Source organism: Montipora capricornis, chromosome 9 (genome assembly GCF_036669925.1).
Source record: "Montipora capricornis isolate CH-2021 chromosome 9, ASM3666992v2, whole genome shotgun sequence".
Lineage (NCBI taxonomy): Eukaryota > Metazoa > Cnidaria > Anthozoa > Scleractinia > Acroporidae > Montipora > Montipora capricornis.
The window spans coordinates 31,270,377-31,287,272 of NC_090891.1; the positions used below are offsets into that span (position 1 = coordinate 31,270,377).

The 16,896-nt window shown below is 41.0% G+C and overlaps 2 protein-coding genes across 4 annotated transcripts in view; one reads left to right on the forward strand and one right to left on the reverse strand.

Annotated features, from left to right (window-relative positions):
- LOC138015091 (FRAS1-related extracellular matrix protein 2-like) overlaps positions 1-14,350 on the forward strand; it is a 31,321-nt gene extending 16,971 nt beyond the window's left edge. Inside the window, exons 4-17 of the mRNA XM_068862008.1 lie at positions 213-350; positions 983-1,077; positions 1,451-1,607; positions 2,961-3,110; positions 4,294-4,503; positions 4,654-5,004; positions 5,689-5,870; positions 6,639-6,923; positions 7,436-8,477; positions 9,650-9,834; positions 10,256-10,460; positions 10,673-10,869; positions 12,888-13,031; positions 13,877-14,350. Coding sequence (XP_068718109.1) covers positions 213-350; positions 983-1,077; positions 1,451-1,607; positions 2,961-3,110; positions 4,294-4,503; positions 4,654-5,004; positions 5,689-5,870; positions 6,639-6,923; positions 7,436-8,477; positions 9,650-9,834; positions 10,256-10,460; positions 10,673-10,869; positions 12,888-13,031; positions 13,877-14,350 — 3,815 coding nt within the window. The remainder of the gene's footprint in view (positions 1-212; positions 351-982; positions 1,078-1,450; positions 1,608-2,960; positions 3,111-4,293; positions 4,504-4,653; positions 5,005-5,688; positions 5,871-6,638; positions 6,924-7,435; positions 8,478-9,649; positions 9,835-10,255; positions 10,461-10,672; positions 10,870-12,887; positions 13,032-13,876) is intronic.
- LOC138015092 (uncharacterized) overlaps positions 13,433-16,896 on the reverse strand; it is a 27,243-nt gene continuing 23,779 nt past the window's right edge. For all 3 annotated transcript variants that reach the window (XM_068862009.1, XM_068862010.1, XM_068862011.1), the window contains 3 exons: positions 16,809-16,896; positions 15,970-16,101; positions 13,433-14,342 (listed from right to left, as the gene is read on the reverse strand). The exon at positions 16,809-16,896 is cut by the window's right edge and continues 2 nt beyond it. In XM_068862009.1, the coding sequence (XP_068718110.1) occupies positions 15,976-16,101; positions 16,809-16,896 (214 nt within the window). In that variant the 3' untranslated portion in view covers positions 13,433-14,342; positions 15,970-15,975. The remainder of the gene's footprint in view (positions 14,343-15,969; positions 16,102-16,808) is intronic.

The following is a 16,896-nucleotide window of genomic DNA, read 5'->3' on the forward strand; positions in this document are numbered from 1 at the left end:
CGCTCGTATTTCGTATTTCCTAAACTTTTGGAGTTTAAAGGAATTTAATAAAACAATTATTCCATTCGCGCTTGTTGGATATGAGACTGGTTATAGCCAACTCGGCGCTACGCGCCTCGTTGACTATTTACCATCTCATATCCAACGTGCGCTCATGGAATAATTGTTAAATATAGGACATGTTAAGCAAGTATATTACCTTTCTATCTCAGTTCCAACGGTTGAAGTTGTTCGCAGTCAAATTGTTGTGGAGGAAAATGTCGGAGAAGTTAAAGTTCCCTTGAGGCGAACAGGAGATGCCAGTCAAAGGCTGGATGTGACTTGTTTGACAACCTCTCGTATGGAAAAAGGTAAGAATTTGGTAGTGAAAGGAAAAATCCGACCACTAGTAAAATCAATGATTCTTTTGTTATATTTATTGTTATAATAATAATAATAATAATAATAATAATAATAATTATTATTATCATTATCATCATAGTTTTTGTTATACTTTTGATACTTTTGTTATACTTGTGTTTTGTTAGAATTACAGGAAACACTAGATACTGTTAACGACATCATTATGATCGTCATCGTCATCATCATCATTAACATCGTCATCCTCATCAACCTCATCGTCGTCGTCGTAATCGTTGTCGTCATCGTCATCATCATCATCATCATTAACATCCTCATCATCATCAACGTCATCGTCATCGTCATCGTCATCGTCATCGTCATCATCATCATCATTAACATCCTCATCATCATCATCATCATCATCATCAGCATCATTAACATCCTCATCAACGTCATCATCAACGTCATCGTCATCGTTATGATCATCATCATCATCATCCTCATCAACGTCATCGTCATCATCATCATCATTATCATCACCATCAATAAATTTCTTTTGTTGATAGAAAGTAAGCGTGGACCTCTTCGAGGGCATGAATTGGCAGGTAAACTATTAACACTGGGTTTTGTTGTTTTTTAGGATGGGCGACAGGCACATTGCCTTCATCAATATTGTCCTATTCTGATTTTATCTCACGGCCCGGAAACAAGGATAGTGTGGTCGCATTTGAAAAGGTTAGGATATTTCAAAACTAGATTTTCACCTTTCTTCTCTTTACAGTGGCTAAATTTGTTCGGGCCTACAATGCTCGTAATAAGATTAGATTTCAGAGAAAGAGCAACCTGACTTTTGTCTCAAACCAAAATAGTTTTCTTCTTGCTTTTGACAATGTCAGAAAAATAATTCAAGGGCTAAAACGTCGGCATTCATTCGACATTTTGGCTCGGGTTAAGTAAACTGGAGTACGCTGAGATTTCTCTCTTAAAACTGGTTAAGATCCTTCAGTAGTCAAGTAAGTTTTGGGTTTGCTCATTTTCTAAACCAAAAAATACACCCCCTTCTCTGGTTCTCCATTTCACGCTCTGTACTTGTTTTCTTTTCATCAAGGGAGAGACGATCAAAAATTGCACTGTTACCGTTATTGATGACTCACTTTATGAGAACGAAGAGAAGTTTTATGTTACAGTACTGTCTCACTTGGGCAGCAGAACAAACAGTCAGCGAAACACATGTGTTGTTGTTATTACTCCTGATGTCAGAGACGGTAAGACAAGATTTGTTTTTTCTTTGATACTGAGCTCAGTGGGCCAGTTTAGACTCGTAATTCTCTCTTGCCTAGCTCCTTGTAAGCCGATTTACACTTCTGTCTGTGGTGCTAAGACGGTGGGAATTTTGAAGCGAACCCACGAATTGACAATTAAGAAGCAGTATATTTGGAGGAATGCCCAAGGGACGACTAAGGGTCGCGAACCCTTTTAGTTTCACGACCTAAAACAAAAGTATCATAAAAAACAGAGCTGAGAAAATGGGTGTAAATTGCCTTTGCTAAAATAATTCCCGTTAAAAAGATGGTTTAGTAAGTTAGAAAGTAAGACGCTGACTTACGCTCCGCAAGTCGAGCATGTAGCCTGTTTCAAAGACCACTGCTCCATTATTGACACGTTTTCCCTCCTTCGGTTTTAAACTGTTATAACAAGAGATAGATCAAGGCTCACAAATCGTTAACACGGATCGACGGTTTCTTGAAACAGTTAAATTGTAATTTTAGATGAAAAACTTAAGGCAAATGTTGTTCAGCTTTTCTTTGTTGCCGTTCCTTTAGACCGTTAGAAAGGCGACGTAAAAAAAGGGAGAAAATGGATTATAGAGTTGCAAAATATTTATTTATTTATTCATTTATTTATTTATTGAATTAGCAATTGATGACTGTGATAAAGCGCTTTCTTAACGTGGTATGATACTGGAGTGTTTAAAGGCGGGGGTTGTGAATGTCTGCACCATGTCTGAAAAAAACGCCCACCACGTTGAAGGGATGACGTCTGTATTTTATGGCAACACAAGACTAACACGTATCCATAGGACGAAGGCACGAAAAAAGTAGTGACTAGAATAACAAAAAAAAAATAATAATTGGTCCGAGATGTTCCAAAATCTAGGTAACTTTATCCAATGGACAAAAACTCACGCCTCTTGTGTTCCAATATTTCCTCCTTTCGGTGCTAATTCTCGCATGTTGTGTGTTTAATTTAATCTAGAGGTTGCGTTAAGTAATATTTCCGCAAATAAAACAGTTGGATATTGTCTGATGTTAAGGTTGGTCAAGTTTATGCCGGCCTCAGCCAACTTTGATTCGGAGGTGTCCTTTACGACATAACGTTGAAGGTTTTCGCCGTGAAATAATGAACTTACTCAGATTTTGTTGGGACGACCTTTTAGACCGTATTTTACGCTGACCGTGCGATTAAGAGAAAACCTTGCGGTATTTTTTCATGCCAGGAATACTCATATAGCGCCATCCTCTTTTAAGACTATCCCCGTTGAAAGCTTAACGAAAGAGAAAAAAAAGAACATTTCTTTACATGCCATGAATAAGCTCTTTCTTTATATTCTGCTTCAGAGCCAAAAATGTTCTTCGATCCGCCGCGTTACTCAGTCGATGAGAGTGCCGTGAAGATCGATGTCATGCTGAGAAGGATTGGAACCGACCTTTCAAAGTCATCGACTGTGTTCGTGAGATCGAGGCAGGCAGATCCAATATCCGCCACAGGTAAAGAAACAAGGAGTTCTGTTATTCAGCTCAAGACAAACTTCTTGATTTCAATACTCCAAGGAATGAAATGAGGATACGTTTAAGTATATTCCCCGTGCCTTTTGCCCAAGGGTTAATTTTAATGTACCAAAATTGGGCAGCATCAAAGGACGTATTGTGGAAAATAATGACAACAATTTTGGAGAATGGAGAAAATAGACCAGACCAATACTTGTGCTTGAGTTATTCTTTGAGATGGACACTCACTTTTAGAAACGACGCGAAGTGATATGAACGTCTACGTCTTCGTTGTGAAGTGAACGTCTACTTCCTATTACAACAACTCAAGTGAGGATTTCTAAGCGAAAGATCATCGTAGTAAAGGAAGAATATTATTAAAGCAGTGTATAAGGAGCCTGAAAAAATCCAAGCTTGAACGGCACGTGATTATCCTACTAAGGCTGGGGTTCGTTTGTGGGGGTAAGGGTTTCGGCATGGCGGCACTTGCAATCCTCGACATAAAAACTGCCTCGAAAGTTAAAGCAACCCTTTATATCACTGCCAAATCCAATCTTAAAAAAATATTTTGTTTTATGCAAGTTTTTTTTTAATTTAAGTTTTCGGCGATCAATTGGTCATATTCCTATTAAAGTTAATGACCTGCATAACTTTATTGGGCTACCCGGAAATACCGATTTATGAGTCCGATATCATAATTATTATCATAGTGATAATTTTTGTTGTGGTTCATATAACTGTTATCGTCATCATCAACGCCAAATTATCGATGACCAAGCTTGGAGTTATTTCGCAACATCTCGGTAATTAAATCCTTAACAATGATCCAAAAATATTCTGACTCAAAGCAATCAGTATTTAATTATCAGGCCGGCACTTATCTCCGGTTTCTGTAGCAGTACTACTTCCCCTGGATGGGATGCCAGTCCATCGCAGGGTTACCCCCAGCATTAAATTCGCCGGTACCCATTTATACACCTGGGGGGAGAGAGGAACCGTGAGAGTAAAGTGTCTTGCCCAAGAACACAACACAATGTCCCCGGCCAGGACACGAACCCGGACCACTCGATCCGGAGTCGAACACACTAACCATGAGGCCACCGCGACTCCCAGAGCAATCAGTTTTTAATCCGAAATATTTCTTTTCGATAGACAGCTTAACCATGGTTCTGTTTTATTTCAGCTGGGGAAGACTACACACCTGTTATTCAAATGGTTCACTTTTCTCCATATTCTGAGCGCCAAACTGTCGAAGTCCACATACGTGATGACCAAGGTCTCCCTAGGGTAGAGGGAATAGAAGAATTTGAACTTGTTCTCAGGACACCAATCAACTCGGGAATCGTAGAGCCCAGCAAGGCTGTCGTTGCTATCAGCGACACTTTATCTGACTGTAAGTGCTTTTTTACACATTGACACTGTTGCTTGTTTTTATCTTGACGCGCTGATCATGTCGAGACACGCTTGTTTAAAAGCACTTAATCGTGAATGCGGTGATCTGTTAAACTGTAACCATTTATCCTGATTCTTCATTTTATTTCAGTACCTACAATACAATTCGTCAAGTCCTCGGATTCTACCAGTGAGAAAACAGGCACATTTTATGCAGTACTCATGCGCACTGGTGACCTCACCTACACGTCATCAGTTCGATGCTTCACCCGCTCAATGACAGCTCGCGTTGTACAAGACTTTACGGAGCGTCCCGACACGAATGAGTCAATAGTCATATTTAAACCGGGAGAGAATCGGAAGACGTGTCCTTTGGTGATCGTTGACGATTTCCGCTTTGAAGGAAAGGAATCTCTGACACTAAGATTAAGAGCTGTGGACAAAGAAAGCAGGATTGGACAGAGGAACACAAGTGTTATAACTATTTCAGATACGGAGGACAGTAAGTATCTCCCGTGCAAGGGTGACTCAAAAATCATTTCTCCTTTATCTTCAGACCTCAACTGTATTTCTCAGCACTCGAATCTAGCAGACGATGAGGCAGTTGCAGCCCAGTGGTTAGGGAGTTTATCTTGAGATCCGGAGATTCCGAGTTCAGGGCCCGTTATGACCACTAGTTGAATTTGATCCTGGTAATCCTTGGTTCAACCTCTCGGCTGCATTTGTAAATAGAAAACCGGTTTGCCTCCTGCCAGATGGGACTCTTACAACGTTGTTCTTTTTAATGGCCCTGAAAAGCCGCAATGGGAAGTGGGCAATTAAATATGTATGTATGTACGATTGATTAACTTCATTGTTTTGATCGAATGCCTTCCCCTTCGCCGTAACTTGCGATCAGAAGTGACCGATTAGCCCTCAGCGGGGTTGCATTGGGGAGAAAATTACATTATTTACTGTCTACTTTGCACCCATGTCCAGTCTCATGCAACGCACTAAATCAACCGTGAAGACTCGTATTGCTTTCGTACTCTTGTGATCTTCAGTAAATGCGGCTAGTTAAAAAAAAAGTACAATTAAGGGAATTGATTTTTTTCTAGCATCACTAAACAAAATGCCGATTTCTGCAAGCTAGTTAATTTTATGGCAGCTTAACCTATGTTTTCATCATTATTTTGTCATTTAACAGAACCAGTGATTCAGTTCACGAAGGAAAGACTGTATGTAACAGGTCCTGTCGTGGCAGGTGCGAGTGCCGTGGCGAGTATTACAGTCAGAAGGACAGGTGATCCTACAGCAAGATTAAGGGTCAGAATTTATACACTTGATGGATCTGCAAAGGCTGAGAGAGATTATCTACCAACCACTAAAGTAAGCGCATAGGATTCAATTCAATTCAATTCAACCGACCATCTCATTAATAGATGTATTTCGTGATGTTGATTTGTTCGAGAGTTCCCAACAGGCCTCGAATCTAGACCTTCCAATCACTAGTTCTCAAGTTATTTTGATTGCATTAAGACTTGGTTTCAATTCAAAATACAATAAAATGCCATACAGTACAATACGCGGACTGGTGGCTCAGTTGGTTGAGCACCGGGCTGACATGCGGAAGGTCGTGAATTCGACTCTGGCCGGACCAACACTCAGGCTCTTCAAATAACTGAGGAGAAAGTGCTGTCTCTGTAATTACATCCCCAAATGGTTAGACTTTCAAGTCTTCTTGGATAAGGACTATAAACCGTAGGCCCCCGTCTCTCATTAGTTCCCTGTGGGACGTTAAAGTACCCACACGCTATTCGAGAAGAGTAGGGGATGAAATTCCCGGTGTTGTGGCTGTCCTTTGTGTGTGCATGGGTGGGTGGGTATAACAGGTCCACATCAGCTGAATAGCTGCCAAAACTTCAACCTGCTCAGACAAATAAATAACAAACAAACAGACTACATTAACTTGTTTTATTGGTTGCTGTTAAAGTTTACAAGGTTTGTGCGGTGAATTGGTTGGCGGAGAACGTAAATTCAAAACTTCAGCTTTGATTCGTCATTGGCGGAATGTTTGCTCCTACAGATGCACTTTAACCATTAAATTTCTAGTTGAATTACGGTAATAGGCGTTTTGACTGTCTTACACTTTTGTAGGTTTTGCAGCTCTCCGGGGATAAGTTAAGTCACGTGATACAAGTACAAATTCTGTATGACGAGGACCGAAAAATACGCCGGGCTTTTACAGTACACTTAACTCCAGATTATTCTGGCGAGAGTGACCGGGGAACGAGGAAAGTGATAGTATACATTGAGCAACCATCATCGAATCCCGCTGTTACATTTCCACTTCCGCCCAGAGTGGTATCCTTACTTGATTATGATGACGTCAGTGCCGCTGAATCTCAGATCATTATGGGCTATCCAGTCATTTGTGTTACGGTAAGACATACATACGTACATACATGCATATTTTGATTGATTTACTTTTTGAAACGCGTAAAATAAATATTGGCTTGGCCAGTAGGCGTCGGGTTCTTGAAGAAATATGTTTTAAGTTTGCCGAAGATGCTGAGGGTTTGTTGCTTGTGTAAATCCATTACGATTTTTGTGCGTTGAAATTTCGATACGACGCCATCTTGACTTGGGCTGTCATATTAACCCAGGTTTCATTTGGACTTCTTGTGAACTCCCGATTAATAAACTTAACCCGTGTACTGGAAGAATCAGAGTAAATGGTTGGGAATATTACTCTATTTTTTAAATAGGTCCCGCTGCCTTGATGTGAAATCTTGTTTTCCTACTTAGTTTGTGCACCAACTACGGGTCGAAGGTCAATGGCGCCGAGAAAAAAGTATTTTTTTATCGAGCGTTCGAAAGCGGTGCCTCTGCTTACAAATCTCTATTCATCATTTCTCTTGGCTTTCAATAAATGAAACAATTTCATTTTACAGGCTTGCGATCCAAAGCATCCCAGATATGCCGAAACGGGGTCAATTTGTTCCACACAGCGAATTAATAATAGATTGACGCAATTCCGCTGGCAAGTTGGCAAAGACCAAAAAGATTTGACCATGGGCACGTTTTTCGCCAGAACTGACCGAGTCACTTTAGATGGAGTCTTTTTGCTTCCTGGTACCCAAGTACGTTGTGTGGCTCGTGCAGTGAGTGACCGCGGTGAGCTGGGCCTTGAATCGACCAGCCGTAAAGTCAATGTGAGTTCTGAGGAGGGACTTTGCGTATCACCTAACCATCAACGCATGGGTTCACAAGATATCGAAGCGAGTATTTCTTTTACGGGAGCGACTGGTGATCAATTCTCGAACAAAGTTCACATCAAAGTGGTATTGCCCCACACGGATGGACTAATACCTCTTTTATCTACAAACAGGCTGATAAATCTTAAGCGAATTCTGCGTCCAGGCGTGTTGAGATTAGCGAAACACAAATGCTCCAATCTTTTAGACTTAAATGAGATCACCACGAGCTTTGGTTTTGTGACTGATTCCTTCGAAGACCGCAAAGGCGCCAACGAAGGGGAACCATACCAATACAGCGCTGAGCTGAGGGAAAACAAAACTTTACGATTTTACAGGAGTCTTGACCTTGAATCGTGTTTATGGACATTTAACACTTATTACGACATCTCAGAGCTCATTCAATATTGCGGAGCTACAGTAACGTCAGACCAAAAGTCACGTCAGATTTCACAATCCCAGCTTACTGTTCGAGTGCCTCTTCATCTTTCCTACGTATACCGTGTCCCAAGGACGAGAGGAGACTGGGTCCATTTTGATCACACCATATTTTTGCGCCTGCAGCTTTCGTACGATACCGCTGTGATGCTGAATAATGGTGTGCAGACTCCTGAAGGAGGTTTTTTCAGCGGAGAATTGTGGCCAACAGCCATCTCTGTCAGCGAAAAGGACAAACGACTGGTGGTAAATTTTAAGACCAAAACGAAGTTTCGAGGGACATACTTGGTCGAAAATCCTGGTAAGTATTGCTTTTTGAGATTAAATCTCAGAACGAATCATACTTAATTGTCACCTTGACGTGAGTCCTCACGAGGACCTTTTTTCTTTTCTTTTTTTATTTGCGTATAATTTTCTACGTCACTTACAAAGTGACTAGCGCTACTGCCATTATGTACAACAGTAATTGGCCTATGATGTGATCATCACAGTGCTAGCGATGCCAACAATGTTAACGATAACAAAAAATCAAAGCAACACAAACATCGCAACACCTAAACCCTAACGGACTTTCAAATACTAACAATAATGTAAATCCAAGAGAAATAAAAAAAAAGTAACTAAATATTTTGTAAGAAATCCTACCTTTTTTCGTATCTATCTTGTTCTTCGAATTTTTTTAAAATTTAAACGCAATCTATTTTTCTAATGGTAATTTGTCGCGAACTAGAGTTACGAATTCGCTGCAGGAAAATTTCTTTTTTAGCAACAGCGTTGATGTACAGCGTTGATGTACAGATAGAAGTATATCAGGTCCCAACGATCGATAGCCCACTCGGCCAGATAAATCACTATCCAGTTGATAAGTCATAGCAAAATCAATTGCGCTATCCAATGGATAGAGATTTCAGCTTTCGAACAACTGGTGCCAGATGGTTAAGGGCTAAATAGTAGTTTAGATCCGAGAAGTGGAGTTTTTTTCCCACTGTGATTACTTTAGCAGTCTTGAAACTGAGCGATTGTGAGAATGATTTTCACACATGAAGTGAAATGTTAATGGCACCCACCCGGGAAAACCCGAGCCCCAGATGGGATTCGAATCCACGACACTCAGTGATCCAGTCGGATGCTCTAACCACTGAGCTACTGGAGACTCTTGGTGAGCAAGGGTGAAATGTGGGTCTTTGACTCGAGCTGCATCGCGCAGCTACAGAGTCAAATAATGACTGACAGCATAGCTCACAACTGCATCGCGCAGTCACCTTTAAGCATATCTGAAATGCGGCCAACCAACCACCCAAGTGAGCGAATGTGAGAATGATTTACACAGCTCCCCGGTCGTGGGTTCGAGTCCCATCCCGGGGCTCGGGTTTTTCCGAGTTCCCAATAGTTCCATTAACATTTCAGTCTTGAAACTCTACACAGAAAGAGTTAGCTTGCGCCTCACTGGAACTTTATATATTACTTATTTAGCTACTGAAACTACAGCATTGGTTATGTCACGAGACCGGCCACACCTGAGTTTTTCGTTGAGCTTGGTGTCCAGCGAAAAGACTTACGACTACCCCCAGCAGAGCTGGCAATTTCGATCCCATTATTCATTGAGGGATTACACTGGAGTTTATTTTATCAAACTAATTCCGTGTACAGCAGATGCGGTAAGTTCACTTAAATATTTCTTTTGAACACAGACGCCCAGTTTTTATCTTGCGCTTTTCTTTTCACTTCGTTTTGGCCAGGGTTTCCTATTCGTTGTTTTAATCCATGCGTAAACAAACTTGCTTTTACTTTATGCGCCGGCGATCATATTTTAACGTAGCTGGCGCGATAGAAATGAATAAATTATTATTATTACTTTGAATTTTGCAGAGGAATTGTCTGTTCAATTTTTTTGTTTGCAACTGCGTCGTCACTCAATTCTTTTCGAGTCATGCGTTACTCAATTCATGTCAAGTTGCCATGAATTCGACGCAAACATATCTATTAACTTAGTAATTTTAAATATCGTCTTATTCCATTGCATTTCGTCTTCTCTTTACAGCGTTAGAGCTCCTTTGTCTGATTTTTTAATTCATGCAGGGAATACGTTATTCGGAGCCACTCAAGTGTCATCCACGTGATCCAGTGACGTTCACCCTACCAATCAGATTCCAGCAGGTTCCAGACCCAGTCCCCGCGCAATTTACTCTCTCCGCTCATTTCTTGTTGCTCTCGGAGAGAGATCAGTGGCTTAATACTGATCCTGATCAAACGGACGTGGATGTGGATGCGGCGTTTTCGAAAGGTACATCCAATGAGGCTTTCCCTTGATTGTAAAATTAGACACCTCTTATTGTTGCTTCGGTTTGCAAAGCACAAACCATGGAAGTCTCATTTTCAAAGCGAGCCCAGAGATCAAATTTTTCATGTGAAGTTAGTTAATATTCTCTAAGACTAAAAATCAAAAGTATTTCTCGCCTTTTTGTATCTTATTTGTTTCACTATTTTCATCAACAGATTCGAAGATCTATGGACGGATTTCTCTGCTGGAAGGAAGTGGTTTTGGGAGGGATGGCAAGGGATATGCAGTAGAGGCTCGCAAAGTTTACTTGTGTACTGGTGTTGGGGAATTTATTCCTACTTATAATCCGTCAAAGAACATGTATGGATGTATGGCGCGCTCACTTTTCTTGCAACACCGGTTAAAAGTTCTCGTAAGTCTGGTGTTTTTTTTTTTTTTAACGTAAACTTTTGGCTTCACATGACTTTCGTGGTAACCATGTTGTTTCTCTGGACACAAAGAAAGGGTGGCAATGTTGGCACTTTGAACCAATTAATGACGCCTGTCGCTTATGTTATACACTGTATGACCTTTTGCGCCTTTTGGCGTTAGGAGAAAGGATGAAAGATGAACAGCTATGTCAGCTATGACAAAAATATATCACAGAAGCTAAGGCTTTGTCTGCAAGGAGTTTTTTAGAACACCCATGCAAAAGATTTTAAGAGTTTTCGCAAGCAAGCCCAGTAATGATCTTGTCCGGCCGAATTAAATCGCAATCCTTATTGCCGCTATTCTACTCTCAGGTTTCTTTGAGCGTAAAAAGAAAGCTTACTACAAGTGACTGACAGGGGCCTGGTACTTGAATTGGCAAAGAAAATTTCCCAGATAATAGCGAGCTTGAGCAAGGAGGACGACAAACTATATAAGGCTACGAGAACGTCATTCAAAATTGTTATATACCTAGACTTTCATTCAACAAAACGAGCACTGTGATTGGTTGATTCTTGGTCACGTGCCCCTGATCAAATTCAAATGTATCCCAACCGGTATACAATTCCGCAGTTGCTGCCCGCTCCGGATATTTTGCTGCGATTGTTGAAGGAAAAGTCTAAGTTTATAACAAAGCACTTAATGTCTGGTCCCTCGTGAAACTAGTCGGTTTTGTTTCCCTCGAGTCGTGATGTTTCCCTCGACTTCGCCTCGGGAAACATCAGGACTCTCGGGAAAACAAAACCAACTGTTTCCCTCGGGACCATAAATTAAGTGTATAATATAACTGCTCGTTGTTGTTACTATTTCGCGATTATTTCAAGTCGTGTGTACCAACTTTCCAGGAATATAATTGGTGTGAACGATAGAGCGATTTTCGATTGAGTGTCGTAAAACCAAAACCAACGTAATTACTTCGGCCAATCAAAAACGATGGAGACAATCCAGTAAACCAATCAAAACTCGAAGTAATTACACGTAGCCGACACAAAGCGCGGGTAAATGTGCACGCGCGAGCCACGATTGGTTTTGGTTTCACTTCTGATTGGTTGAAAAAGTGGCGCGAGAACTTTGAACTAATCACTGAGTGAAGTAGTCATAAACCAAAGCAATTCGCTAATTACTTTCGACATTCAATTGAAAACCACCAGAAACCCATAAGGGTTGAAACGTGTAACGCGCGTTCACAGCTTCCGAATATTCAGTGCGAACCAGGAACCCATGACCCGGAGCCTACAACTCTACTGTGTTCGTGTAACGGCGTTTTCACAGACCGAATTATTTTTAGATTGAATTTCCCGCGAATGAGACTCCCACAGGAGTCCGATGATCAATTACAAGAAATTAAGCTGACATCATAAAGTCACCGAACCGGAACTGCCTTTGTTTTTTGCCCTAATTCGCGGGAAGGGCTAGTCTAAAAATAAACCTACTTGTGAAAACGCCGTTTCACAGACGCTGTATGGAAGTTACACGCTCCAGATGGGCTCCTGGTGCGAACTGATTGGTTGAATGTTTTAGTGCTAAGTACCATATTTGGAAACCCCTCGCTCTTGTTGTTCTAAATATGGTACTAAGCAAATTGAATTTTCAGAAGCTTGTTTCCCAGCACACAAGGGGCCGTTACACGTTTCAACCCTTGGGTTTCTGAAAACACCCCATGGTTGTTTCGAGGGAAATTAAATCGATCGTCAGGTGCTCACATCCTCCACATAACCTCCAATTCACGTCGTTGTCAGGACGAAATGGGCTGAAAAATGTGCCAAAATGTAAAATGCAAAGGGCGGGGCATGCGGAACCTTTTATCTGTTCATTAGAGCGATTTGTTTTGTGGCTTTCTCGTTGGCGGCGTCAACGTCCTTGATTAAGTTTTCTAGCAAAAGGAGACAGCGATCTTGAATGACATGACTTACTCTTGAATGACATGACTTACATCGTGATATTCTCTGTTTGATATAACAGGACAAAGAGGTGCCAGAGTCGGTGGACACTCATTTCTCCAGTGTACCTTTCCATGCAAAGTTTGCTGAAGAACTCAACACAACCAGCTTTTCTGAGGATCCAGGATCAGATGGATTTGTGATAAACAGCGCGCCTTTGTTTGAGGTCCGAGGTTTGAATCAATTTTGCAACATGTTCAGTTTTCCCCTAAGCGTCTTGTGCACTGAGATGACTAGCTCCTTCTGTAGACACCCCCAGCAAAAGCGTATCACGAGATCCTTGGATACTGACTAAATTTACTTGGGTTACGGTGACTTGACCCAGGTAAATTTAGACATATTTTTGAAGCCAGAATTTCTCAAAACGTTAATTTGTGATACGCACCCTCGTACTTTTTAGTCCTCTACGTTTTAAGGATGTTTGAGTTAATTCTTTAAATTCTTATATCACAAGAGCGGGCGGCGCATCGCTTAGGTCAAGTTGTTAGAGTGACGTATTTTGCGGATACAGCTGCAACGGACTCCACTCTTTCACGCTTTCTAAATAGCTATCCGCTGTCTTCCTTCCAGTTTAGGCTTTTAATTATTATTCTGTAATTTAAATTATTCATCTCGGGATTGATTAGGTGGAGTGCCTGTGATCTTGCTGGACCCACTTTAAACAATTCATTTACATGGGTATAGTTTATTTTTTCATTTAAAGTTCTTAAAACCGCTTTCTCTCGTATGTGCTGACGAAGAGTGTTGTATTAAGGAGCTCAAGCACGACGGCAACCAGAAGTGAACTTTTTCATATCCTTGCTCAGTGATTTCGTCCAAAGTTTATAGCACATTGCTTTTATGAACGTAACGAAACGACGTACTACCTTTGTGTCAGAGAAAGGCCAGGTTAAGATGAAAACGCTTCACTTCCGATTTATGTCCGTTACTCTAAGCCGCCTATGCTTTTCTTCCTAATCATTTTACATATAATGACACTGAAAATAAAAGGCCCTTTTTCCTCATCGGCAGGTTCCCGAGAGCCGAAAGTGGTTTATGCACGCTATTTACTCTGTCTCTCCTGGAAGTCGTTCCAGATCATCTCGCTCAGTCAAGCTGCCTGGCGCACACGAGGGTGAGGTCCTTTCGGAGACATCCCTTATTTCTCATGTCGTATCTGAAGTGGACAGCAACATCGAACCTAGGATATTTCGTCGTAATGCTGATAATAAAGATTTCTTTGGAGCCACTGGCCAAGGAACCAACATCAAGATGATTCGTTTGTTGATTGAGCCAGGAGCTGATAAAAACGATCGAAAGGCGTCATCAGAAAAGCTCGAGGAGCAGTCGAAGACCATCAGCGCCGGCGATACGAGTTTGGTCAATCCGCTGGTTATTGGAATCGCGGTTGTTTGCGTCATTCTCTTGGTCGCCTTGCTGACAATGGTCGTGCTTTTTAGGCGTAAACTATTGACTCAGCAATCAGGGAATGCTGCGCCTGTGTAAACAAATTCAAAAGAAGTGACGATGGTTCAAACAGGCGGGAAAATAGTTTAGTTCCCTTAACGAGCTATATTTCAATGTAGAGTACAAGATGAGATATTTCTAAGCACCAACATATACACCCCATAGCCTGCACAAGGAGCTTTAACAAAATGCTGAAAATTGCAAACGATTTTCCCCAGATTTGCGTACTATGTATGTCACCGCATCTATTCGCGTGACCTAAGGTTCATCATTTTAATGTAGCCATCAGATTCGAGACGCAACTTAGAAAAAGTGAACGAAATTTCTTTGAATAAAACCGCTAAGAGTTTAGTTTATGGATTGAAACGGAAAGTATGATTAAAACATTACTTTTAAAACGGAAATTACTTTAATAGATAGTGCAAGCTTTCAGAATGAGAAGCTCACTTTTCGAATTACTTCGGGCGTGGTCAGTTGATCGCAAGAAAGAGAACTTTATAGACTGCATGGAAACAATAACAGATGATCAACCATTTATTTAGTGCAAAACTGCACGGAAATGAAAATTTATACCTACACGTACAAGTTATAAAAACTTTTTTTACGAAACGTTATCCACTCTGAAAAGGTATTTATTCTCTTCATTGAAGCAAACCCGTCCTGTTTGTGCACCACAACAGTAGATTTAGCCAGGGCCCGGTTAAGTTCGATGGCGATTTTTAGATTTGTAAACAACAAATAAATAGAGGATATTACATGGCCGCGCGGAGATACGAAATTTCTCTTCGAGTGTTGAAACACTAGTGAAATACTTATCATTTTATATCTAACCATAACAACAGTGATCTTTTCATGTGTGAAGATAACATGTTATCTTCACATGTGAAGATATCATGTTTTCTCGCGAAAGTTCACTTGGTATTTCATTGGTTTTAATATAATAATGTAAGATATTTCCTGATTTTGTAGGTTCCACTTTGACATTTTCGGACGCCATGCTTGTTTCTACATTGTTTGTAAATAAAACATTTTTTGACATTGCGAACTTGAGGTCATATTCGGCACTTGGCGCGTGATTATTTTTAAGAGGTAGCAATATCAATTAAGGCTGCGTTCACACTTGGTGCCCGATCGAGTACCAGGCACCGGCACAATGGTGTTGTGTTCAGACACTGAACACCCGATATGTAGATATGTTCACATTCAATAAACCGAGCGCGTACTCATTACCTTTAAACTTGTGCACAAAGCAGTGGTTTGTGGGTAAATTGCCAGGGAACCCATTAAAAACGTGTGCACACAGGAAATCAGTGCCCATTTCAGTGCCCGAGTACAAAGTTTTGACGTTGCACTCGGACAAATGGACTGTGCCAGAATTCTGGCGTAGTTACTTGAAAAAAACGGTGCGTTCACATTCGTGCCAAGCAAGGATCATACTCGGGCACTAAGTGTGAACGCAGCCTAAGTTATGTAAGTTTTAATATCTATTAGTGAAATCCTGATTAGTTGCCAGGCAGTGGAATTTGATTCTTTAGTAAATATGCAGCATTGGTGCAACAATTTAAAGGATATGAAATAAAAGCTTGTCTTGCATTAAAAATTGCCAAAAAGAAGTTGTTCATGGATGTCATGTGAGAGTAGACTGGCAATGTTCTTACCCTCTGTTATCTTGGTGATCGTTTGAACGTTCTTGAAGCCAGTGTTTTAACAAGTTGTCCTTTATACAAATCCCAGCTTTCCAAACATTGGATTCGATGCCGAGCATCAGGAACAGTCATGTACTCTTCCCGCTAAAAAAAGCCGGAAAAAGAAACTCGATAACATTGCAGCTATTCATCTCTATACCTCATCTTTTGATATATGGACGTCGAATTGTTACATTTCCAGGTCACAGGATTTAACTAGAGTATCGTGTTGCATTTAAGTTGGCTGGGTTTTTCGTTAACTATTATGAAATAACCATTTTCGGTTGTTTAGGTTGATCGATTTTTCTTTTTCACCTTTCATGGAGCAGTTGTAGCTCTTTTTTTCCACCCCACCCCCCTTCCCCCATCTCCCCTGATGTAAACTTATGTACTGTTCGGGCAGAGATGCAGTAATGAACATTTTATTATTGGATGTCTTGTTTGTGAACGCCTGTGCTTTCAAGGTAAACGTATGGTAGTTGGCGTCACGAAAGAATCACCTTCAGTTGTACTCCCAACAACTTTCATTCAGGCAAACGTTATTCAGTTTCTCCCAAGAAAAAAAAAATCCATTTCAGTCTATGCATGTAGCTACTTGTGAACTGTAAATGGCTGTCCCTCTGAAAAACTAGAGAGGCTTCAACCTTAACCAGTTTGCAAGAAACGGCTTATGTCACTAGAGCACGCCCTTTTTGATTCCCTAGTTACGTCACTCCTAACCTCGCTCCCAGGGCCTTCGCAGACTCTCGGTGAAACAAAGTCCTAGCTGGCAAAGTACTTTGTAAGGAATAACAGAGCGATTTCTGACATACCAAAGCTTTTAGCTGGACAAGGGTCGTGATGCTTGCGTTCATCAGGAAGAACCTCTTGTTGATCATAATACACTCCGCGCCTTCACTG